This window comes from Notolepis coatsorum, assembly GCF_963971535.1.
Source record: "Notolepis coatsorum genome assembly, chromosome: 6".
NCBI lineage: Eukaryota > Metazoa > Chordata > Actinopteri > Aulopiformes > Paralepididae > Notolepis > Notolepis coatsorum.
In genome coordinates this window covers 3614855-3641983 of record NC_140170.1, presented here as the reverse complement: position 1 = coordinate 3641983, position 27129 = coordinate 3614855, and the positions used below count along the sequence as shown (strand labels likewise).

At 45.9% G+C, this 27129-nt stretch overlaps 1 protein-coding gene across 1 annotated transcript in view; it reads right to left on the bottom strand.

The window, feature by feature from the left end:
* iqsec1b (IQ motif and Sec7 domain ArfGEF 1b) overlaps positions 1–24475 on the bottom strand; it is a 39344-nt gene extending 14869 nt beyond the window's left edge. The window contains 8 exon segments of the mRNA XM_084317103.1: positions 318–343; positions 1071–1172; positions 1175–1236; positions 9869–9991; positions 15840–16001; positions 18520–18839; positions 20986–22071; positions 24437–24475. Coding sequence (XP_084173229.1) covers positions 318–343; positions 1071–1172; positions 1175–1236; positions 9869–9991; positions 15840–16001; positions 18520–18839; positions 20986–22065 — 1875 coding nt within the window. The 5' untranslated portion in view covers positions 22066–22071; positions 24437–24475.
* Positions 24476–27129: the final 2654 nt, after the last annotated feature.

Below are 27129 nucleotides of genomic sequence, written 5' to 3'. Positions count from 1 at the left end.
AGAGAGAGAGATAGACAGAGAGACAGACAGAGAGAGATGAATGATTAACACCCCTGAACGCCCTGCACCTCAGTCTCAGACACGTCCCTGAGTCCCTGAGAGTAAGCTTCCTCCTCGACTGAAGACTGTACTGTAATCACCAGCTCCAGTAGACAGAGAGAAACTATTTAGCCACGGACTCCAGCTAATGCCCTCAAATCTAATCCTGTTAGGGGCAAATAAACAGCGTTTTGCCTGAATTACAAAGCTTAGCCATGACTAATGAAAATATAAATACCTTATTGACGTGGCCATTAATCAAAGCACAACGCGTGCACTTGAGACACAAGGCCCTTGTTTGTCCCTGAGGCAAAAACAACAACTAGTCTTTTACTATCATGCACTTGCATCGTGCATCTGTTACTGACTAATATACCTCGCCTATAATTACTACCTACTATGCTAATGTGTCACAAACCTCACAGCACGTTATTAGTTCACAGTGTTGCGTTAAAGAATAAATCAAATAGATGAACACAAGTACAATAACACATTACATTAGTAACGGTACAGAGCTGCTTTACAAAGTGATCATTGATCTCATATCAACTAGTTGTTGTTGTATCTAGAGGGTAATCTAGAGAGTCCAGAATGTATTTACTGCCTCTATATAATCATCAGTGACAGGTAGGAATGTCCGATATTATCGGCCTACCGATATTGGCATTCAAATGTAATATCGGAAATTATCGGTATAAAAAAGAAAAAAAAAGTATTTAAATTTTTTATTTAATTTTTTTTACATTTATTTAAACTTTATTTACCCAGCAAGCAAGTAAGAACACATTCTGATTTTATTTATTGTCAAAAGTATGCATAATGTTGTGTTAATTCCACCGACAAGAGATTATGTTAATGTCAATTACCTGAAATTATTCCGTTTTTTTTGGGGGGGGGGGGGGGACCCTGCATATATCGATATCGGTTGATATCGGTATCGGAAATTAAGAGTTGGACAATATCGGTATATCGGTATCGGTAAAAAAGCCAATATCGAACATCCCTAGTGACAGGTGATCTTGTTTCAGTACCTCGCAGGTTCTTGACGAAGTCCTCCAGCTTCATCTTCCTCTCGGGCTTCACGTTGGGGCTGTACATGTCCGTGTTGAGGAGGATGATGGCGAAGGCCAGATGAAGATGGTGTCGGGGTTCCGGAACTGACGCACCACGCCGGGGTTGCAGATGCAGTACCGCTGGCTGCAGAGAGGGGGAGACAGAGAGAGAGAGAGAGAGAGTTTGCAGATGACCTGGTGCTGCTGTCCCCAACAAAAGAAGGGCTACAACAGCACCTTGACCTTCTGCACAAATTCTCCCAGACATGGGCACTGACAGTAAACCTAAACAAAACTAAAATTATGATATTCCAAAAAAGGCCAGCCTACAACAACAAAAACACAAATTCCTCCTAGACACAATTTCCCTAGAAACCACAAAAAACTACACCTATCTCGGCCTAAACATCAGTGCTACAGGGAACTTCAACCAAGCTGTAAACGACCTGAGAGACAAAGCAAGAAGGGCTTTTTATGCCATAAAAAGAAACATCAAGTTAGACATTCCAATCAAAATCTGGCTCAAAATATTAGACTCCGTCATAGAACCGATTTCCCTATATGGTTGTGAAGTCTGGGGCCCACTTGCAAACCAAGACTTCACCAAATGGGACAAACACCCAATTGAGACTCTGCATGCAGAATTTTGCAAATCCATTGTCTGCACCCAACGGAAAACACCAAATAATGCATGCAGTGCAGAACTAGGAAGATACCCACTAATCATCAAAATTCAAAAAAGAGCATTAAAATTCCACAATCACCTAAAAGAAAGCGACCCAGACACACTCCACAACATAGCCCTCACCCACAGAGAGACCCTCGATAGGATGCCCACTCAGCCAGATGGTTCTGGGACTCTGCTCACAAACACAAGCAGAGCCACCAGACAGAAACCACACTGGACTAAATCAAATTATAAGAAAACAAAAAGAAAACTATCTGACACATTGGAAAGAAACAACCCAAAACCAGAGCATTGAAATGCTATTTGGCCCTAAACAGAGAGTACACAGTGGCAGAATACCTGAGCACTGTGACTGACCCAAAACTAAGAAGATCCTTGACTAGGTACAGACTCAGCGAGCACAGCCTAGCCATCGAGAAAGGCCGCCATAGGCAGACCTGGCTCCCAAGCGAAGACAGACTATGCACCCACTGCACACAAGATGAGGTGGAAACCGAGCTCCACTTCTTAACAACCTGCCCACTATACCAAGACATCAGAGACATATACTTCCCACAAATTGCAAACACCCAAAGAGACTTTGAAAACATGGACAATAACTCAAAACTCCCATACCTACTGGGAGAAATACAAGAATGTGCAAGCACAGCACAAAATACTTCCCAAAAGGTCAGTGAATACCACGATCACAACACCAGAGGGAGCTCCACAAATCATGTTAACCCCAGATTTGGCTCAAACAAGGGACTAAACACGTTTCGCAATTATGCCACATCAATGTGGAACGCCCTACCTAAAGCTGTAAAGGAATGTGAATCACTACCCACTTTCAAAACCACTCTCAAAGAACACCTACGGGGGACTGCAATTCGAAACTGGCCCCTGTAAATGTCCTAACCCAACCCCCTCCAATGTACAGTAAATGACCTAGTATGGTTTTGTCAATATTCCAATGTACAGTTTTGCTTATACAGTTGTACAGTGCTCCCCCCCCCCCAACCCCTCCTACCCAACCCCCCCCCCACCCAACCTCCTCCAATGTACAGTTTTTACGTCAAATGTATATAACTCACTTTTCTGGACTCTTTTTGTATCACAAACAGTACTGTATTTGCAACTCTGGTATGTCATAAATGTATAGATGTAGCAGTACTGTCTTGTGTCATATATGTCCTGATGAATTGAAAATGGGGGAACCTGATGTAAACAAGACGAAAGAGAGAGAGAGATGAGAGAGAGAGAGAGAGCGACGGAGAGCACCTGCTGAGAGAGAGACGAGAGAGAGAGAGAGGAGAGAGAGAGAGAGAGAGAGAGAGAGAGAGAGAGAGAGAAAGAGAAAGAGACAAGAGAAGAGAGAGAGAGAGAGGTTACACATACAGTACCACTGGCTGAGAGAGGGGGGAGACAGAGACCGAGAGAGGTTACACATGCAGTACCGCTGTCTGCAGATATGGGGAGACAGAGAGCGAGAGCAGAGCTTCAGAGAGAGAGAGCAGAGGCTTCAGACACGTCTTTAAAGTACCGCTGCGTGAGAGAGAGTGCAGAGCTTCAGAGAGAGAGAGCAGATTAAACAATCCACATGGAAGATTGTGCTCCTCTTGATTCCAGAGACTGTGTTGTAGAAAAGGATGTCGGGGGAGAACTGAGTGAGGACAGAGTGAGTCATCAGGAGTCCTGCTCTCTGTAAACAAAGTGTGCTTTATTTAGGATTCTACGGGGCATCCCGCGCCATCAATGACTCTGTAGTTTATTCTTCCTGCCGCGTGCCGCGCACGTCACCGAGGCTGAGTCACATTAGATTAGATCAGATTAAAATGTATCGTCATCATGCAGCACAAGTACAGCACAACGAAAATAAGTTTGGCATCCAACCAGAGTGCAAACGTAACAGTAAAGTGTTCCAAAGTAAAGGGGATCAATAAAGGAATATCTTATCTTATCTAATGGATCACTGACGGGGGGTCTTTAAGGTTACATTCAAGACAAGCACCGCAGTATGGATCCTGGTTTGAGAGAGAGCCTCAATTAATATGAACGATGTCGGGTCATTAAGTGAAGGCCTGACCTTTAAAGCCAAATCAATATCCATTCCTGGGAGTGATGGGTTCCACTGGTCGGGACAGGAGTCCATATTGAGACTGTCTGTGTGTCACTACATATCATTAAGATGATACTCCTTATTGTAACAGAACAACCTCCTGGTGACAGGCCTGTCTTCACAACGTCACACTCTCAGGCAGCTCACTGCCATCTCAGTCGCCAGAGCGCTGCTATCGGGTGGAAAACCTCGTATCACCAAATCTCCGACTTATTGGTTAGCTACCTCCTTATACTACATCATTATTGATAAGCTACCTCCTTATACTACATCATTATTGGTAAGCTACCTCCTTATACTACATCATTATTGGTAAGCTACCTCCTTATACTACATCATTATTGGTAAGCTACCTCCTTATACTACATCATTATTGGTAAGCTACCTCCTTATACTACATCATTATTGGTAAGCTAGCTCCTTATACTACATCATTATTGGTAAGCTACCTCCTTATACTACATCATTATTGGTAAGCTACCTCCTTATACTACATCATTATTGGTAAGCTAGCTCCTTATACTACATCATTATTGGTTAGATACCTCCTTATACTACATCATTATTGGTTAGCTACCTCCTTATACTACATCATTATTGATAAGCTACCTCCTTATACTACATCATTATTGATAAGCTACCTCCTTATACTACATCATTATTGGTTAGATACCTCCTTATACTACATCATTATTGGTTAGCTACCTCCTTATACTACATCATTATTGATAAGCTACCTCCTTATACTACATCATTATTGGTAAGCTACCTCCTTATACTACATCATTATTGGTTAGATACCTCCCTATACTACATCATTACTGGTAAGCTACCTCCTTATACTACATCATGATTGGTAAGCTACCTCCTTATACTACATCATTATTGGTAAGATACCTCCTTATACTACATCATTATTGGTAAGCTACCTCCTTATACTACATCATTATTGGTAAGCTACCTCCTTATACTACATCATTATTGGTAAGATACCTCCTTATACTACATCATTATTGGTAAGCTAGCTCCTTATACTACATCATTATTGGTAAGCTACCTCCTTATACTAATAATAGATGGTTTGAATGAATGAATGAATGAATGAATGAATGAATGAAAACTTTATTTAACAGATTGCAGAATGGGTACAATACAGTACGGCTCAATACATACAATTGTTAAGGGGATGCAGACCTGAGAAAGACGTTTGTCTTGTTTCCATCAGGGTCCCCCATTTTCAATTCATATAGACATATATGACATACATGACATACAGATAGTCAGTACTGCTACATCTATACATTTATGACATACCAGATTTGCAAATACAGTACTGTTTGTGATACAGAAGGAGTCAAGAAAAGGGAGTATATACATTTGACGTAGAAACTGTACATTGGAGGTTGGGTGGGGGGGGTTGGGTACATTGGGATATTGACAACCATACTGGGTAATTTACATTGGAGGTGGTTGGGGGGGGGGGGGGGGCGGGGGGCATACTGTATAAACAAGTAACACTGTACATTGAGGGGGGGGGGGAGGAGACACTGTACAAACAAACACAATTGTACATTGAACTATTGACAAAACCATACTAGGTAAATGACTGTACATTGGAGGGGGTTGGACTGATTGGGTTAGGATATTTACAGGGGCCAGTGTTGAATTGCAGTCTCCCGTAGGTGTCCCTTGAGAGAGGTTTTGAAAGTGGGTAGTGATCCACATTCCTTTACAGCTTTGGGTAGGGCGTTCCACATTGATGTGGCATAATTGCGAAACGTGTTTAGTCCCTTATTTGAGCCGAATCTGGGTTTGACATGATTTGTGGAGCTCCCTCTGGTGTTGTGATCGTGGTATTCACTGACCTTTGGGAAGTATTTTGACATGTACATGGGTACCTTGGTCGTGTAGTGTATCTTGTAGACCAGGCCCATTGCAAGTTGTTGTACTCTGTCGTCTACTCTAAGCCATCCTAGGTTGTCGAAGTGGGCAGGGGTGAGGTGGGTTCTAGGAGTAAGGTCAAGCAGTAGTCTGACCAGTTTGTTTTGAGATGTTTGTAATTTTGTTTTTAGCGCCTTTGAGGTGCTTTGGTACCATGAGGTGCAAGCATAGTCGTAGTACCCCTGAATGAGTGCTCCTGCCAGAGTCTTCAGGGTGTTCTTGTTTACCAGAGAGGAGATCCGGTACAAGAATCGAGTTCGTTGGTTGACTTTTTTTATTACATTGGATGCCATTTTGTCACAGGAGAGATTAGCCTCTAGGATGGACCCCAGGTAGGTAATTTCATCTTTCCTTGTGACAATATTGTCACCCACTGTAACTGAGAAGCCGTCGGTCTTGCTGAGTTTGTTATTTGAGCCGAAGAGAATGGACTCTGTTTTGCCCATGTGTAATGATAGTTTGTTATCAGCGAGCCATATGCAGATTCTGCCTAGTTCCGAGCTGAGGGTTTTTTCAACCTGTAACTTGTTCTTGTCAGAGACCAGCAGGGCTGAGTCGTCCGCAAACAGGAACAAGTTGCAGTCACAAGCTGACGACATGTCATTTGCATAAATTAGGAACAGTAGCGGTCCTAGTATGCTTCCTTGTGGAACACCACAGCTCACTGTGAGGGGGGGGGATAGGGTACCGTTTACCTCCACCATCTGTTCCCTCCCCTCAAGGTAGGATTGCATCCAGCTCACTGATAGACTATCAAAACCAATTGCTTTTAGCTTGTCAATCAGAATGGAGTGATTGACCGTGTCAAAGGCCTTTTGTAGGTCCAGCATGACCATGCCGCAGTATTTGCCTGCGTCCACCTCTTGTTTGATGTGGTCATTCAAATAGAGAAGGCATGTGTCAGTGGAGTGGGATGTTCTGAAGCCAGATTGGAATTCGTAGATTAGATTTTTTTCCGCTAGGTACTTTTCGACCTGTTCGTAGACTATTTTTTCCATGACTTTCGAGATGGAGGTGAGAATAGAAACAGGGCGGTAGTTGCCTGGGTCTAATTTGCTGCCCTTTTTGTGCAGAGGGGTCACCCTCGCAATTTTGAAGTCCTTGGGGACGTGTCCCTGTTTTATGGAGAGGTTTATTATGTGTGTGATGATTGGTGTGATGGCGGCTGCTGAGTCTCTGAGGAATTTGGAGGGGATGTTGTCATGGCCAGTGGCCTTTATCAGGTGACTTCCTACGTTTGGTCCGCGTTTGGTCCGATGAAGCGAACCGAGACCTACGTTTTCATGTGGACCAGAGTTTGTGTGTTTGGTCCGCGGACCGAGTTCGACGCGCATTCACACAAACCCGAAAAACCGGACTATAGAATTCTGGTCCGATAGTCCGGACCAAACAGCCCCTGTGTGAAAGCGACCTTACTGACACTTGTTATATGTGACTGTCCTGTATGTATTTATGTATTTATTGTGGGGATTGGGAGGTGGGAGGGGGGCGTTTGATGTTCCATGTTGATGTCCCAGTGCTTAAATAACATGCTGTACCGCAAACGATTACCACCAACCATAGCTGTGTGGCATTAACAGTATCTTGTATCTTGTATCATTATTCGAATAGGATTTTGAAGGTTTACATTAGGGCTGTCAACGTTAATGCTTTAACTTTGGAGATTAATTTAAATAATTTAAAGCATTAAAATAAATTAATCTAGATTAATCTATGGAGTGAAAAATCGTCAACGTTCTGAACTTTCAGCAGTATCTTTGCTTGTTCTTTTTTTGCATCGACCCATGCACCTTTTTGAAAATCATCTGACATGAAGATGGAACACATTTTTTGTTGTTAATATGATTTATATTACTGGTAGTTCATACAAGACATTATTGTCCTCTAATTGTCCTTTGTGTTGATTTTACATTAATTCCATGATTTTACTCAAGTAAATATCTGTTACAAGCTTCGGTCTTAAGTAGAAAAATGCAAATTTTTATCTAGATCCCAATCTTTTACCAAAAAATACACGGGTGTCGATCTGAACATTTGAGGTCGATTGTCTCATTTCTTGACAGGTTGACACTCGGGGCTCCTGGGCTCCAGACAGCAGATATTAGCAGATGTTTATCTCCCTAATGCTGTCGGGCCCCTGCAGGGTGTCCTGAAGCTGAGGCACATTCTCTCCGAGCCGCAGATGATTATAGGTTTGGAAGAGCAAGGTTTAATGGACGGTATTTAATGGGCTGCATTTATATGTCTCTTTTATCCAAATCGCTTTACAACTTATGCCTCACATTCACTCACACGTTCACACACCGACGGCGGAGGCGACCGTGCGAGGTGCCGACCCGCTCATCAGGAGCAGTTAGGGGTTAAGTGTCTTGCTCAAGGACACTTCCGACAGGCTGCCGCGAGGAGCCGGAATGGAACGGGGAACCTTCTGATTAGGCAGAGGAGCTAATAAAACCCATTTAGTTAATCTTTGCATATCGGTGCCCACATTAAAAAAAAAAAAAAAAAAAAAACGAATTTGGCTCATTTGTAAAACACTAACCGTGTTATCAAGCATGTGAGTCAGACTGCATTATGAACTGAACGTGTCTGCGCAGACTGCAGCTATTTTCAGGTTTCACTTTCAGATGAGGTTTAACTTCAGGTGAAGGAGAGAAACAAGCTCTAGAGACGACATGTTACACAGAGACAGCGGGGGATTCTGAAGTATTTCAGATTAAACCCAGCAGCAGTGAACGCTCGACTAGAGAGGAGCTCAAAGGACCAGTCCAGACCAGCAGCAGTATGTTTGACTGGAGAGGAGCTCAAAGGACCAGTCCAGACCAGCAGCAGTATGTTTGACTGGAGAGGAGCTCAGATGACCAGTCCAGACCAGCAGCAGTATGTTTGACTGGAGAGGAGCTCAGAGGACCAGTCCAGACCAGCAGCAGTATGTTTGACTGGAGAGGAGCTCAGAGGACCAGTCCAGACCAGCAGCAGTATGTTTGACTGGAGAGGAGCTCAGAGGACCAGTCCAGACCAGCAGCAGTATGTTTGACTGGAGAGGAGCTCAGAGGACCAGTCCAGACCAGCAGCAGTATGTTTGACTGGAGAGGAGCTCAGAGGACCAGTCCAGACCAGCAGCAGTATGTTTGACTGGAGAGGAGCTCAGAGGACCAGTCCAGACCAGCAGCAGTATGTTTGACTGGAGAGGAGCTCAGAGGACCAGTCCAGACCAGCAGCAGTATGTTTGACTGGAGAGGAGCTCAGAGGACCAGTCCAGACCAGCAGCAGTATGTTTGACTGGAGAGGAGCTCAGAGGACCAGTCCAGACCAGCAGCAGTATGTTTGACTGGAGAGGAGCTCAGAGGACCAGTCCAGACCAGCAGCAGTGAACGCTCGACTGGAGAGGAGCTCAGATGACCAGTCCAGACCAGCAGCAGTATGTTTGACTGGAGAGGAGCTCAGAGGACCAGTCCAGACCAGCAGCAGTATGTTTGACTGGAGAGGAGCTCAGAGGACCAGTCCAGACCAGCAACAGTATGTTTGACTGGAGAGGAGCTCAGAGGACCAGTCCAGACCAGCAGCAGTATGTTTGACTGGAGAGGAGCTTTAAGGGGCTCTCACCTGTAGGTCTCTATAGGGTTTAAAGGGCTCTCACCTGTAGGTCTCTATAGGGTTTAAAGGGCTCTCACCTGTAGGTCTCTATATGGTTTAAAGGGCTCTCACCTGTAGGTCTCTATAGGGTTTAAAGGGCTCTCACCTGTAGGTCTCTATAGGGTTTAAAGGGCTCTCACCTGTAGGTCTCTATAGGGTTTAAAGGGCTCTCACCTGTAGGTCTCTATAGGGTTTAAAGGGCTCTCACCTGTAGGTCTCTATAGGGTTTAAAGGGCTCTCACCTGTAGGTCTCTATAGGGTTTAAAGGGCTCTCACCTGTAGGTCTCTATAGGGTTTAAAGGGCTCTCACCTGTAGGTCTCTATAGGGTTTAAAGGGCTCTCACCTGTAGGTCTCTATAGGGTTTAAAGGGCTCTCACCTGTAGGTCTCTATAGGGTTTAAAGGGCTCTCTCACCTGTAGGCCTCGATCAGACGCTCCACCTTCTGGGCCTCGCCCTGGACCCGGATGTGGGCCTGGAACTTCCGGAGCGCCTCGTCCAGCTCCATGGCTGAGAAGTCCATCTCGTCCACCACACAGCTGAGGAGACACAACGCCATGTGGTCAGTCAGCTTCCGAGACAGTGCAGCGCAGCCTACTTATTATTACATTACTGTATTGTCATCATGCAGCACAAGTACAGTACAATGAAAATAAGTGTGGCGTCCAACCAGAGTGGAAATGTAACAGTAAAGTGTGATAGTAATATACAATGTACAGGTGATTAAACTGGGTATAAAATATATAAATGAGTACTACTGAGTAATAGTGCTAATCAGATGTATGTACAGAGTTGTAGTATTAATATGTACAGTGATACAGGTATAAAGACACTATGGTAGTAAGTCATACTGGCCAGCAACGTAACTAGTAAGAGTAGGTAAGGGATATGTACAGATATAGAAATAGTATCTACAGATATGTAACAAGGATTATATGCAGCTCACAAAACATCACTACAAATAAGAACGATGTCATGATATGTTATATGTTGTTCATTATTTGGAGGCCATTATCAGGCTCCCGCCAAAAGCTTTAAATAGCTTCTTGGGAGACCTGGCACATGCACACAATTTTGATGATGATGTTCCGACGATGATGACATCGTATCATATCGTGTTAAATTAATCAATTAAATTAAATTAAATTCATGATGATGAAAGGCTACATCTTCAGCAGGTGTGTTACAGGTTACAGCACCGGGTGAAGCAGGACTTCAGGGAGGTTTCGGAGAAGCCCTGTTTTAAAAGCCCTGTGGATACTTTAGAGTGACACACTTTATATTGATCTATTATTAAACAGATTGGCACTACATCCATACCCCATTTGCACCCTACCCTAAGTTTTGTACCCCATCTCATTTATGCATTGTACCTCACTCACTGTTACTTTTTTACTCTGTGTTGTATATTGTATATATTATGTATATTGACGTTACTTACTTTTACTTACTTTTTTAAATTATGTTTTTTTTTGGTAGATTTTTATTTGTTTGTACTACCGGGCAGTCCGGTAGAGAGAGAGAGAGAGAGAGAGAGGAAGAACGGGAGACAGAGCGGGGGGGAAGACATTCGGCAAAGGACGCCGGGTCCGGGAATCGAACCCGGGTCGGCCGCTTCGCGACGCAGCGCGTTACATGGGTCGCCACTTGGGTGCCCCTTAATTACTTTTTTTTTTACTTACTTTCTTTTTTTACTGTATGTAGCACACTCTCAGGGGCTCTTTCATAAAATAAGCATTTCATATAAAGTATTCTGTATTTTGTTGCGACATATAATAAAGAAACTTGAAAGTCGAAAAAACGTTCAAGGCGTCTGGCTGCCTCCTTCTCTGCATCTCAATGGGGCTGCGGGTCTGAGTGGACTGTTGACTCACCGCCTCAGACAAGACGTCTGTCGGAACACAGAGACCTCGGAACACAGAGACCTCAGAACACAGAGACCTCAGAACACAGAGACCTCAGAACACAGAGACCTCAGCCTCTCGGACACAGAGACTACCAGGCGCTATTTTAATAACAGAGGAGTCACTAAAGATTAGATTCAAATGTAGTGTCATCATCATGCAGCACAAGTACAGTACAAGGAAAAGAAGTTTGGCGTCCAACCAGAGTGCAAATGTAACAGCATATATATATATATCCATATTTGTCTGAATATACCTGCATATAATCCTTCTATATACCTACTTATACACCTGCATATAACTCTGTATGATAGCATGTACAATAATGCTGTATCTATGTACTGTATATATGTACTGTATATATGTATATATATATATATATATATATATATATATATATATATATATATATATATATATATATATATATATATATATTAAAAAATATATATATATCCATCCATCCACGTCTGTCTGTACATACCTGCATATAATCTTGTTAATATTGTTACATATCTGTAGATACTATTTCTATATCTGTACATATCCCTTACCTACACTCTTACTAGTTACACTGCTGGCCAGTGTGACTTACTACCATAGTGTCTTTATACCTGTATCACTGTACATATTAATACTACAACTCTGTACATAAATCTGATTAGCACTATTACTCAGTAGTGCTAATTGATATATTTCATACCCAGTTTAATCACCTGTACATTGTATATTACTATCACACTTTACTGTTACATTTGCACTCTGGTTGGATGCCAAGCTTCTTTTCGTTGTACTGTACATGTGCTGCATAATGACAATACATTTCAATATAATATAATTGAATCTAATCTCGATATAGATATTTCCTGTTTTTAATTTGATCAGTTCCACAGTGAAACCTCGACTGAAGCGGTTTTCATGGCAAACTGGCGACTGGAAACAGAAGTTATGGCTGTAATGGCTGTTTGAAAATGCTAATGTCTCTCTGATAGTTACACTTGTCAAGTCAAGTCAAGTCAAGTCAAGAGTTTTAATTGTCACGGCATACAGGTATACAATGAAATGCGGGTGGTCTTGCCCGCAACGATGTGCAATACAGTGGTACATATAATAGAATCAAAAGAAGAAACAACATTGTGCAGTAACAGATAGCAGGTAACATGGAGTGACATCTCGGTATCTGTACATAGTTATTTACAGCGCATGTGTGACATGCTAGTTAGCTTTGGTAGTGCAATACACTGTTCCTGTTATTCTAATTTAAAGTGACCTTTCCTTTGGCCATAAGTGTGCGTGTGTGCGACATGAGTGTGTGCCCGCTCATGTTAAAGTGTTAAGTGGCTGCTCGTGTGTGAGCGTGCACAGTGTGCGTGTCGTGTGTGTGTTCATGTGTGCTTGTGTGTGGACAGTTCAATGTTCTGAGCACTCAATGTACATTGTTCATGGCTCTGATGGCCTGGGGGAAGAAGCTGAGCCTAAACCGCTCTGTCCTAGTAGCTGAGATTTGCAGGCGTCTGCCTGACCTCAGCAGCTGAAACAGGCTGTTATTGGGGTGGTGAGGGTCTTTCATTATCCTGCAGGCTCTGGATTTGCACCTCTTGTTGTATAGAACCTGCAGGGGGGGTAGTGCAATACCCGTGGTATGCTCGGCTGAGCGCACCACTTTCTGTAGGGCCTTCTTGTCCTGTGCCGTGCTGTTTCCATACCAGGCAGTGATGTTTCCGGTCAGGATGCTCTCTACAGCTCCTGAGTAGAAGGACTGGAGTATCTTCCCCGATACTCTGAACTTCCTTAACCGTCTCAGGTGGTAGAGACGCTGTTTCGCCTTCTTTACTACTGTGCCTATGTGTGTTGACCATGTCAGGTCCTCTGAGATGTGGACCCCCAGGTACTTGAAGCTGCTCACCCTGTCCACGGTAGCCCCGTTTATCATCAGTGGTGTGTGTGTCTCCTGCTGTCCTCTCCTATAATCCACGATCAGTTCCTTGGTTTTGCCAATGTTCAGGAGCAGGCTGTTGTCCTGGCACCAGCGTTCCAGTACCTCCACCTCCTCCCGGTAGGCCTTCTCGTCGTTGTCCGAGATCAGCCCCACCACCACCGTGTCATCTGCGAACTTCACTATGGAGTTGGAGCTGAACTTGGCCACACAGTCGTGTGTGTAGAGTGAGTACAGCAGGGGGCTCAGAACACAGCCCTGGGGGGACCCGATGCTCAGGGTGATGGTGTTGGAGGTCTGACCCCCCACCCTGACCGCCTGGGGTCTTTCGCTCAGAAAGTCCAGTACCCAGGCGCTCAGGGCGGAGCTCAGACCTAGCTCGATCAGCTTGTCCACCAGTCTGGTGGGGACTATGGTGTTGAACGCTGAGCTGTAGTCAATGAACAACAGTCTCACATAGCCCCCCTTCTGACGGTCAAGGTGCGAGAGGGTGCTGTGCAGTACCTGGGAGACCGCGTCGTCGGTGGACCTGTTTGTCCTGTATGCAAATTGCATAGGGTCCATATCACTGGGGAGGGAGGCACAAATGTGGTCCTTGACCAGCCTCTCGAAACATTTCATGACCACAGAGGTGAGTGCCACCGGTCTGTAGTCATTTGGACATGCTGGGGAGGGTTTCTTCGGCACAGGGATGATGGTAGACCTCTTGAAGCAGGCAGGGACCACTGACTCCGCCAGTGATTGATTAAATATGACGGTGAACACAGAACACACTTGTGTGAGGAGGGCAGTGTTTCCCCTGAAAAGAAATTCAACAGCGGCGCTGTGCTGCGCGCACGTGCTGCCGGAATCCATATTTGTGCGCGCTGCCGGAGAAATAACTTAAAACTACCTTAGAATTGTTCGAGATTTAGGTTATTCATGTTCATGTTCATGGAGTCATGTCCGTGTGAATCTGCTAGGATGTTTCTGGTGTGTCCGCTGACACTAGAAGTGCTCTGGAGGCCCAGGTAGCTGTATATTTGTACACTGCAAAAAATTTAATCTTATCAAGTGAACATATCTTGTACTTGGTACAATAAGTCCAATATTGAGTAGAATTATCTTGAATTATCTTATTCCACTGGCAGATAATTTTGCAATTTTTTATTAATTTTTTGGTCAATTTAATCTTGTTTTAAGAAAATGAATGAATGAAAAAGTTTATTTTTGAACATGTATTCTCCACATTCCTCCAAACAAATCACAGTATCAAGCTCCGTCAAACAGAACAATCATAATAAAAAAAGAGATTATAAACAAAAAGCCAAGAGCAATGTAGTTAGTTAGTTGACATGTTCAAAAAAGGAGTAGAGGGAAGCTTAAGCTTATTGATCCCTACCCCCTTACATTTACATTTGTTCTTCCATTCATTTTACTTGATATAACATAATTTTGTATAATACATTATAGAATATACTTTTACTTATAGTACAAAAAGAAAAAACTTGAGTCACTTGACAGCAGTGAATACAGTACAGCACTACATAACACAATATAACATAACTTTGTTTATCCTCATTACTCATTTCTGTATTTCTCTAATGTGTATTTTTTAAGCTGCTTTTTAAATTGTGCAATATGTTTACTCAGTTTGATGTATTCAGGTAAATCATTCCACAACTTCACTCCACAAACGGATATGCACATGCTTTTCAGCGTAGTGTGTACCATTGTTTAAGATTCTCTCTCCCTCTTAAATTATATTCTCCTTCCCTGTCTCTGAACCATCTTTGAATGTTGCCTGAGATTAGTTTATATCTGGCTTTGTATACAATGAGGGCAGTTTTGAAATCAACTAGGTCCATACATTTCAATGTTTGTAGCTTTATAAATAAGTTATTGGTGTGTTCATAATATCCTACATTGTTGACTATTCTTATTGCTTTTTTGTTTTGCATGGTGCATATTGGCTGTAGAGTGCTTAAAACAAGATTAAATTGACCAAAATGATCTGCTGCTGAATGCATATCAGGGAAACACTGGAGGGACCGTCTCTATTGTCTCCAGACACAGATGTAAACAGAGAGATGCTCACTGGCTCAGACTCGGAGTGGAATCAGATCGAAGGAGGGCTGTTATCAGCCTCCTCCTCCTCAGGGGGTGAATAACACAACGTCTCATGCATACTAACGAGCTGGCAGGGAACGCACACTAACTCATGCGGCAACCGCTAAAACAATCACTTTAAACAAAAAGTCACTTTAAAAAATAGAAAGTCACTTTAAAGGAAGCAGGTACTGTATAGTATAGTTTAGATACATTACGAATTGTAAATTGTATATTGTATAGTAGTGTACCAGTTTCTCAGGAACTTAGCATGTCTTTTTTTCCCCATGCATATCTTGTGTCTTACCTATTTTAATTGTTTTCTATGCCTATTTTATTATTGTATTTTGCACAATCAATGCGGGCATGACCACCCGCATTTCCACTGTATGCCCTGGTATGTATGCGACAAATAAACCTCTTGATTCCTGATGAACTGAGGCGGAACACCACACTCACTCCAGCACGTCTCTGTTGAACTGCTTCTGCCGGTTCCCCAGGAACTCTCCGATCATCTGTCTGCTCAGGCCCTTCCTCTGCAGCAGGAAGTGAGCCACGCCCACCGGAGTGTCGGGCACGAAGCTGCGCTCCATCAGATACTGGACGCCCTTCTCTGGTTTCCTGCAGGCGGGGGAGGGGGGGAGAGGGGGGGGGGGGGGGGGGAGAGAGAGGGTACAGTAGCGGGTGAGGGGGAGCGAGAGGGGGGAGAGAGAGTTAAAAAGGGATGGAGAGAGAGTGTGTGTGAGAGAGAGAGAGAGAGAGAGGAGGTGGGAGAGAAGAGAGAGATGAGGGGAGAGAGAAGAGAGAGAGTGGGGGAGGGAAAGAGAGAGAGTGGGGGAGGGAGAGAGAGGGTACAGTAGCGGGTGAGGGGAAGCGAGAGGGGGGAGAGAGAGTTAAAAAGGGATGGAGAGAGAGTGTGTGTGAAAGAGAGAGAGAGGAGGTGGGAGAGAAGAGAGAGAGGAGGGGAGAGAGAAGAGAGAGAGTGGGGGAGGGAGAGAGAGGGTACAGTAGCGGGTGAGGGGGAGCGAGAGGGGGGAGAGATATTTAAAAAGGGATGGAGAGTGTGTGTGAGAGAGAGAGAGAGAGAGAGGAGGCGGGAGATAAGAGATGAGAGAGGAGGGAGGAGAGAGAAAGAGAGAGAGAGAGAAAGAGAGAGGAGGGAGAAAACACTATCCAAATCTGTGATTTGTTGTACTTGTAGTTGTAAGGAGTTCTGATAGAGGGAGGGGGGATATAACAGGGGGGGGGGGGGGTGGAGGGAGTTATGATAGAGGGAGGGGGGGTATAGAACAGGGGGGGTCTCTGTTTCTCCAGGGTGCTTATCACACATGATTAAAAGGAACTTCATGGTCGGCGTCCAACACAAAAGAAAATCCTCTGGCAAGATTTGACGGAGATAAAAACAAATGGAGGCTGGAGAGATTGATAGACCCTCCATATGTTCAGGTTTCACTTAGTATTACAGCAAGTAAATCCTCCTTAAAACCCCCTTTTTAGCTCTTAAAACAAATGATGTTGCGAGCGGTTATCAATTGAGTGGAAAAGGATCTTTCAGACGACCCTTTAATCATCACAGCCTGTGTCTCGACCACGGAGTACGGTGCCTGCTATCGCAAAAGAAAACAATTAGGCCATCAATCATTTCAGGTCTTTTACACGGTGGAGGCTGATTGCGTTTCATCACGAGCATGCTTCAAAAGAACCACGCTGTATAACAGACCTCGTCTAGGGGAGGCATTTGGGTGCGAGCGGATGGATATTACACACGGAGTACGTACTTGTTGAAGAGGTTGCGTGCGAGCGGGTGTAGTACGTACTTGTTGAAGAGGTTGCGTGCGAGCGAGTGGAGTACGTACTTGTTGAAGAGGTTGCCTGCGAGCGAGTGTAGTACGTACTTGTTGAAGAGGTTGCCTGCGAGCGAGTGTAGTACGTACTTGTTGAAGAGGTTGCCTGCGAGCGAGTGTAGTACGTACTTGTTGAAGAGGTTGCCTGCGAGCAAGTGTAGTACGTACTTGTTGAAGAGGTTGCGTGCGAGCGAGTGGAGTACGTACTTGTTGAAGAGGTTGCGTGCGAGCGAGTGGAGTACGTACTTGTTGAAGAGGTTGCGTGCGAGCGAGTGGAGTACGTACTTGTTGAAGAGGTTGCGTGCAAGCGAGTGGAGTACGTACTTGTTGAAGAGGTTGCGTGCGAGCGAGTGGAGTACGTACTTGTTGAAGAGGTTGCGTGCGAGCGAGTGGAGTACGTACTTGTTGAAGAGGTTGCGTGCGAGCGAGTGGAGTACGTACTTGTTGAAGAGGTTGCGTGCGAGCGAGTGTAGTACGTACTTGTTGAAGAGGTTGCGTGCGAGCGAGTGGAGTACGTACTTGTTGAAGAGGTTGCGTGCGAGCGAGTGGAGTACGTACTTGTTGAAGAGGTTGCGTGCAAGCGAGTGGAGTACGTACTTGTTGAAGAGGTTGCGTGCGAGCGAGTGGAGTACGTACTTGTTGAAGAGGTTGCGTGCAAGCGAGTGGAGTACGTACTTGTTGAAGAGGTTGCGTGCAAGCGAGTGGAGTACGTACTTGTTGAAGAGGTTGCGTGCGAGCTAGGGCTGAGCCCAAACGTTTGGACCTTTGTTCGTTACGTTGGCATTAGAATTCTAAATCAACATTCGAATTTTTAATAAAAGTTAATATTCTTTTTTTATATATATATATATATATATATATATATATTCTTTTTTTATTATTCATTCTGTTAAAGTTTAAACCAATGGGGTTTTTCTTCACCGCTGCAGATAAAGATTAGGCTACACTAGTATTATAGTATTAAAACTGATGAGTTATATTCATTAAAGAAAGTTGATTTAATTAAAAGAAAAACTAATTTAATCAGATTAATCACTTTATTCAAATTGAGGATTTAGTTTGAGGATATTTATAAAAAAAATCAAAATAAAAACTTTTATTTGAATTTATTTATTTTAGATTATTTTCTTAATTTTATAAAAAAAACCGAAGGTTCGAACGTCCGTTTAGAAAAACCCTGACGATGTTCGAAGCCCAAAAACAGGCTTCGGGGAAACGGCTCTAGTGCGAGCGAGAGCGAGTGGAGTACCCCCTTGAGAGAGCGGGTGGATCCGACAGACCGACGGAGCACCTACTTGTTGAAGAGGTTCAGGCCGATGCGGTAGTGCCTCTTGCGGATGAGGTCGTTGCTGAAGGCGGGCGAGTCCCAGCTGTTGCGCGTCTCCTTGTGGTACGTCTGCTTGCAGAGCGTCTGCTCCCGCAGGCTGTCGCGGGACGACGACTCCGAGCTGCAGTTGATGGTGTCGTTGGAGTTGGACGTGCTGTTGACGCTGTCGTTGTCGCCGTCCGAGAAGTCCGACTCCGACTTGCTCTGCCGGTTGGCCGTGCCGTTGATGGCCAGGTGGGCCTCCGGCTGCCGGGGCCGGTGGTGGCGGGGGGGGGCCGCCGTCTCCTCCTAATCAAAATCAAAATCAAATCAAATGTATTTGTAAGGCCCGACAACTACTGTAGTGATGCACCGATAACCGATATTAATATTGCTGTTCTGGCCGATACCGATATTTACCGATGTCGATATCTCTGTATAGAAAACACTTTTTTATGATAATCAAATAAAGAGCTATTTTCCAAAACGCATATTTTTTTTTACTTTTGTAACTTATTTTCAGAAATGACTGATATTTTGAAACTATTTAAGGCCAAAACATGTAAAAAAAAATAAATAATATCAGCCGATATTATATCGGCGGCCGATATATCGTGCATCACTACCGACAACACACGTTAATGTCCGGACACGTCTTCTTTAAACAAGTCAAGAAGAAACATCACAATAAGTCAAGAACAAAACAAAAACACCATAAAGTCCAAAATGTTTAAAATAAATGCAAAATTAATGCAACAATCCCAGGCGTACCCCACGCGAAGGCAAGGAAAAACTCACTAAAACCTAGCAATAGGAAAAAATGCACCACAGGCAGTGTGGAGGAGAGAAACCTTAGAAGGGCCATTCAAGGGGGGATCTCCCTTATTAGATGTCTGTGATAGTAGTGTTGCGGTCCAAAGGAGCCGCAGTCGACTGGCCAACCTCTTAGTCGAATATAATAAAAAAAATTAATACATTAAAATAATTTTTTTTTCTTCTTTTTTTTTAATCATTCTTTCCAAAAGAAAAGAGGCCTAGAAGCGTGGCTAACACTAATGGCGCACATACCAGAGGCTAACTGCCTACGAAAACAGGCACAGAGGCACTGAAAGAGGATTTCACCCATCTAATCTAATGAACACACTAGACTAGACAAATATCAAGATGTATCCATCAGTGGACCAATTGCATGCTTTTTCAGAGGACAAGAAGCCTTCAGTCGACTCCTTCAGACATTAAGCACCCCCCACAGCCCAAATGGAATGATAAAAAAGAAAAAAAGATTTTTTTTTTTTTTAAATGTTATACCTTTTTTTTTTTTTTTTTTAATATATATATTTTTTTAAGTCGACCAATAGTCGACTAACGGCAAATTTTGACCAATCCTAGTCGACCATCCAAATCCTTAGTCGGGGACAGCCCTAATCCGTACCGAACCGAACAAGTTTCAGTGTGTACTGTACCGTACCGAACGGCTGTGTAGTGTACTGAATGAATACAACGTTATGTTAACCACTAACGACCGCCCACCGGGGGCTGTTTTTTTCCCAATCTAATATAATAATAATAATAAAAAAAAAATGTACAAGTCGATTATTAATTTCAATATAGAATATTCGTTGACAGCCCTACAAGTACAATTAGTTACTGCACTACATCACCCCTGAGTGGAACATGGAAAGCCAAACTTTCCCCCACTGTACCGAAAACCCGTACCGAACCTTGACTTGAAAACCGAGGCACGTACCGAACCGTGGTTTTTGTGTACCGTTAGTGGTCATCCCTATGTTCCCCGGGTCCTATGTTCCCCGGGTTCTATGTTCCCCGGTAGCCGCAAAGGGTTCTATGTTCCCCGGGTCCTATGTTTCCCCGGTAGCGAGTGGATTCCAAAGATAGTGACTTTTATTATGTTTCCCCGGTAGCGAGGTAGCGAGTGGATTCCAAAGATAGTCACTTTTATAGATAATTCATTTGTATCTCAACGGAGTCACGGATCTAGTCGGGCCACGTAGCATTATGTCGACAAAAATCGAATACAATAAACAAGTGTAAATCAAATAATTTAAAACAACGAAGTTTAGCCTATTAAATCGTTTTTATAAGCGTTCGTTCTTGTTTGCGGGATAATTCATTTGTATCTCAACGGAGTCACAGATCTAGTCGGGCCACGTAGCATTATGTCGAGAAAAATCAAATACAATAAACAAGTGTAAAATAAATAATTTTAAACGAAGTTTAGCCTATTAAATCGTTTTATAAGCGTTAGTTCTTATTTGCCTGTGTGAGAAGCATCCATCTGCAGAACGTCAGCCCAGCACTGTTCCCTACCGTTACACCCCTACTTGGTAAGCATGCACTCATATGTGTAGTGAAACACAGATAAGTGCATGCGATAGCAACTGAACATTTTGAAAGATTAAAGATCTATTTGAGGCAAAGGGGCGGCGTACTGTACCTCCCCCCGGGCGGGGCCTCTGGGCGGCAGGCCGTGGTGGCCCCCCCCCGCGTGTTTGGGGCTGCCCTGCCGGCTGCCGACGCCGCACTGCTCGTAGGCGCTCTGCCTCTTGGAGGAGCTGCTGCGGTCGGAGCGGTCGCTGAGCTCCACCGAGCTGTCGCTGGGCGGCTCGATGGTCAGCAGGGGCAGGTGGTCGGCCTGATGACGCGGCCCCCGCCGCCGCTGCTGCTCCTGGCGCTGCTCCTCCAGGGACGGCGTGCTGCGGCAGCTGGTGTCCGTGTCGCCCCCCCCCTTCTCGTCCTTGCCATGCGCCAGGGACCAGTAGTCCTGCGAGGAGGAGGCGGCGAGGAGGGAGGAGCGGAGTAGCCGCGCCTCCGACTCCGTGCTGGACGGCCGGTCCACGGACTGAGACAGGGGCAGGGGCGGCGACAGCTCCTCCTCGTCGATGTAGAGCGTCACGTCGCTGTAGGACGCCGTCATCTCGTCCAGCTTGCGGTGGTGGTGGTGGTCGGCGGCGGCGCGGGAGGAGGAGGAGGGCTTGTTGGCCTGGTAGACGACCTCCCTCCCTGCGGTGTCCTGGTGGTGGTGGCCGCGTGGCAGGGGTGGCGTCGGCGTCTCGGGCAGGCCGCCACCGTCCTCGCCGTGGAGGCTCCGGCAGTTCAGCGCGTCGTCTATGGACTCCGCCAGGGACTTGACCTGCCGGGAGAAGGCGTCCTCCAGCTCCGTGATGGCGTCGGTGAAGTCCGTCTGACCCGCGGGGGACTTGTCGTCGTCGTCCCCCGTGTCGTCGGCCCTGCCGCACTCCGACTGCAGCGCCAGAGCGCCGACCCCGTCGTCGTCCTCCGTCAGCGACACCTGTTTGCCCTCGAAGTAGGAGGCGCTGTGGACCTTCTCGGGTCCTTCGAAGGAGAACTGCATCCTCATGTTGGACAGCACGATGCGCCGGGACATGCGGTTCTCGGACATGGAACTCCTGAGCCGCTCGAAGTTCTTGTTCATCTGGTAGTGGCGGAAGGCCGTCTGGATGGTGCGCGCCGCGTGCCGGGTTATGAAACGCCCACCATATTTACGCTCTAACATCTCCACCTGCGGGGGAGGGGGGTAGGGGGGGGGGAGAGAGAGAGAGAGAGAGAGAGAGAGATGTGAAAATTACAGAAATATTAGGGAGGAATTCTTTCCAAAAATTGAAATAATTTCCCCAGAATTCCAAAGTATGACAGAAGTGCAGAAATTGCCATTCCTCCTGGGGGAACAGAAAGAATGTGCAGTTTTAGCTGCAAAATATGTCAATTCATGTCACAAGAAAAGGGACAACCAGTAGGACACATATACTATATATATATATGTACCATGTTTTATTCACCGCACCATCTCCTTTATTTCTTTGATCTTGTTCTGTTGATATTGTTGTTGTATTGTATAATGTTGTTTGCTGTTTATGTCATAATTGTGCTTTGGCAACATTTGTGAAATTTCATGCCAATAAAGCTTTTTGAATTGAATTGAATTGAGAGAGAGAGAGAGAGAGAGAGAGAGAGAGAGAGAGAGAGAGAGAGAGAGAGAGAGAGAGAGAGAGAGAGAGAGAGAGAGAGAGAGAGAGAGAGAGGTGATGATTCCCTAGACACCTCTTATGAAGCAGCTGGCGGGCGGCCAGTGTAAATGCAAAACAACCCACTAAACGCATATGGCTGCGAATGACCCTCGTAACACGGGATGATATATAGTTGTAGTTATATAATCATAGTTATAGTTAACCCTTAGAGACCCACCGTAGACCAGTTTTTGATATTTAGGGGGAGATAGCAGGTCAACAGTAGATCTTTAGTGGGAGATAGCAGGTCAACAGTATATCTTTAGGAGGAGATAGCAGGTCAACAGTAGATCTTTAGGGGGAGAGAGCAGGTCAACAGTAGATCTTTAGGGAGAGAGCAGGTCAACAGTAGATCTTTAGGAGGAGATAGCAGGTCAACAGTAGATCTTTAGGGGGAGATAGCAGGTCAACAGTAGATCTTTAGGAGGAGATAGCAGGTCAACAGTAGATCTTTAGTGGGAGATAGCAGGTCAACAGTAGATCTTTAGGGGGAGATAGCAGGTCAACAGTAGATCTTTAGGGGGAGACAGCAGGTCAACAGTAGATCTTTAGTGGGAGACAGCAGGTCAACAGTAGATCTTTAGGGGGAGACAGCAGGTCAACAGTAGATCTTTAGTGGGAGATAGCAGGTCAACAGTAGATCTTTAGGGGGAGATAGCAGGTCAACAGTAGATCTTTAGGGGGAGATAGCAGGTCAACAGTAGATCTTTAGGGGGAGACAGCAGGTCAGCAGTAGATCTTTAGGAGGAGAGAGCAGGTCAACAGTAGATCTTTAGGGGGAGATAGCAGGTCAACAGTAGATCTTTAGGGGGAGATAGCAGGTCAACAGTAGATCTTTAGGGGAGATAGCAGGTCAACAGTAGATCTTTAGGGGGAGATAACAGGTCAACAGTAGATCTTTAGGGGGAGATAACAGGTCAACAGTAGATCTTTAGGGGGAGACAGCAGGTCAACAGTAGATCTTTAGGAGGAGATAGCAGCTCAACAGTAGATCTTTAGGGGGAGATAGCAGGTCAACAGTAGATCTTTAGGGGGAGATAGCAGGTCAACAGTAGATCTTTAGGGGGAGACAGCAGGTCAACAGTAGATCTTTAGGAGGAGATAGCAGGTCAACAGTAGATCTTTAGGAGGAGATAGCAGCTCAACAGTAGATCTTTAGGGGGAGACAGCAGGTCAACAGTAGATCTTTAGGGGGAGATAGCAGGTCAACAGTAGATCTTTAGGGGGAGACAGCAGGTCAACAGTAGATCTTTAGGAGGAGATAGCAGGTCAACAGTAGATCTTTAGGGGGAGATAGCAGGTCAACAGTAGATCTTTAGGAGGAGATAGCAGGTCAACAGTAGATCTTTAGGGGGAGATAGCAGGTCAACAGTAGATCTTTAGGGGGAGACAGCAGGTCAACAGTAGATCTTTAGGGGAGATAGCAGGTCAACAGTAGATCTTTAGGAGGAGATAGCAGGTCAACAGTAGATCTTTAGGAGGAGATAGCAGGTCAACAGTAGATCTCTCTCCCTCCCTCCCTCCCCCTCTCTCTCCCCTCTCTCTATCTCTTCCCCTTTTCTCTCCCTCTCTCTATCTCCCCCCCTCTCTCTCTCTCCCCCTCTATATCCCCTTATCTCCCCTCCCCCCTCCCTCCCCCTCTCACCTGTTTATCCTGGAGGTCCGAGGAGAGCTCGTAGCTCTCGGACAGCGAGCGGGACCTCTTAATGGCCTCCTCCTCCCCCTCTCCCTCCCCCTCTCTCCTCCTCCTCCCCCTCTCCCTCCTCCCTCTCTCTCTCTCTCTCTCTCTCCCCCCTCTCTATCTCTCCCCCTCCCTCCCCTCTCCCCCCTCCCTCCCCCTCTCCCCCTCCCCCCTCTCACCTGTTTGTCCTGGAGGTCCGAGGAGAGCTCGTAGCTCTCGGACAGCGAGCGGGACTCTTGATGGCCTCCTCCCCCCCCTCTCCCTCTCTCCCCCTCTCTCTCCCTCTCCCCCTCCCTCTCTCCCCCCTCCCCCTCTCACCTGTTCCTGGAGGTCCGAGGAGAGCTCGTAGCTCTCGGACGAGCGGGACCTCTTGATGCTCCTCCTCCCCCTCTCCCTCTCTCCCCCTCTCTCTCCCCTCCTCCCCCTCCCCCTCTCCCCTCTCCCCCCCCTCTCACCTGTTTGTCCTGGAGGTCCGAGGAGAGCTCGTAGCTCTCGGACAGCGAGCGGGACCTCTTGATGGCCTCCTCCCCCCCTCTCCCTCTCCCCTCTCTCTCCCTCCTCCCCTCCCCCTCTCCCCTCTCCCCCCCCTCTCACCTGTTTGTCCTGGAGGTCCGAGGAGAGCTCGTAGCTCTCGGACAGCGAGCGGGACCTCTTGATGGCCTCCTCCTCGGCCTGCTTGCGGAGGATGGACTGCGAGTGCTGGAGCTTGGGCCGGCGGGGGGGCCTCTGCTGCTGCTGCGGGCCGGGCAGCACCGCCTGGTGGCCGTAGAGCTGCTGGCCGTGGTCCAGGTGGTGGTCTGGGCCGAGCCCGTGGGCGTGGGGGTGGCTCACCGGGGGGCGGCTGTAGCTGCACTCCACAGGGGTCCCACCTCGCTGCCTGGAGCATCACCTTCCACACTGCAGGGACAGAGAGGAGGGGGGGGGGGGGGGGGTTAGTCACATGGTTCAGGAGGGGGGGGGGGGGGGGGGGGTAGTTAGGGCTGGGCGATAAAACGATAACGATAATTATTGTGATATATTTAATAATCGATATCGATCAACCTGCAACAGGGCCGCTTTAAAACCAGAGACAGTGGACATACTTGTCTTTCTTTCTTGCCTGCAACTTAAAGTAATGGCTTTGCTTGTCCAAATGACAATACTGACCAAATTGAGATTTATTTTTCTCTTGTCCATTTATTTAGTTTGCTTTCTAATTTAAAATACAGTTTGAAACCGTCTGTACACAGTAGGCTATGTCTCCAGTCACGAGTCACTGTGGTTTGTCCACCAAAAAGCGCCAAAAGATAGAAAAGAAACTAGAGCCAGAACAGGTGGTAGATATAAACGGAGTACTCTCCAGTCCTCGGACAGTAGAGTGCGGGGTCCCGCAAGGGAGTGTTTTGGGTCCGCTCCTCTTTCTCCTGTATATTAATGACCTGAAAGCAGCTTGCTCATGTGACCTTTTTTTTTATACGTGGATGACTCCGCCTTACTAGTGTCTCACAAAGACAAACAAGTGGTTGAGCAGACATTGAGTGCAGAGCTAGAGAAGGTTAGCGACTGGCTAGGCTACAACAAGCAGTCCCTCCACGTGGGGAAGACTGAGTCCATTCTATTCGGGTCAAAGGTCAGGCTCAGAAAATCGCCAGGTTTTAACATTAGAATAGGAGATACTGTTCTCACAGACAAAACATCTGTGAAATATCTTGGTTGCGTCCTGGAAAACAGCTTATCAGGGGAAAGCATGGCTCACCAAGCACTTACAAAGATCAATAACAGGACTAGATACCTAGCCAGAATCTCAAATTTTTAGATCAGTCAGCGATGAAGATTCTTGCTGGAGCACTCATACAGTGTCACTATGACTATGCGTGTGGCTCCTGTACAACAGTGCTCCCAAAAGTCAGAAAATAAAACTACAGACATCACAAAACAAGCTAATCAGGGTAATACTAAGGCTACCTGCCCAAACCCCATCACAACCCCACAAACTACCCATCACACTTTGAGATCATGAGATGGCTTAAGGTGGAAGACAGAGTAACCAGATAGGAGTGCCTAGTTCACAGAATCGTGCACGGGGTAGTGCCAGTGTACTTTAACAACTACTTCAACCGAATCAGAGACACCCATGCATACCAAACTAGGCGCAGCTCAACTGACTTTGTGCCAGTCAGATTCAGGAGTTGTATGGGGAAGGAGTCATTTCTGTATTCAGCAGCTATCTATTGGAACAGTCTGCCCAGTGACCTGAAAATCATAGACAATGCCGTTAGATTCAAGTCCAGCCTGAAGACATGGCTCAAAAGGGACTATACTTGACCTAGACCAGTGGTTCTCAACCTGTGGTACGTGTACCACGGGTGGTACTTGGGCCCCTGCTGGTGGTACTTGAAAAAAAAAGATATTATAATTTTTTTCTTAATTTTTTTATTTTTTTTCTGCAGTCAGGTCACTGAACTTAGAAGCAGGCAGGCCTGGAGTAGCCATCTGGCATACTGGCATTTGCCCGGTGGGCCGCCGCATATGTGGGCCGTTATGATAAAAAAATAAATAAAAAATGACACTGGGCTGGCCCAATCATATATCTTACTAAGCACCCCCCCCCCCCGCCAGTCGTGCAGGTACATGACTGAGAGGGGGGCTGGTACATGACTGAGATGGGGCTGTGGTACATTACTGAGAGGGGCTGGCTGGTACATGACTGAGATGGGGCTGGCTGGTACATGACTGAGATGGGGCTGTGGTACATGACTGAGAGGGGGCTGGCTGGTACATGACTGAGATGGGGCTGGCTGGTACATGACTGAGATGGGGCTGTGGTACATGACTGAGAGGGGCTGGCTGGTACATGACTGAGATGGGGCTGTGGTACATGACTGAGAGGGGG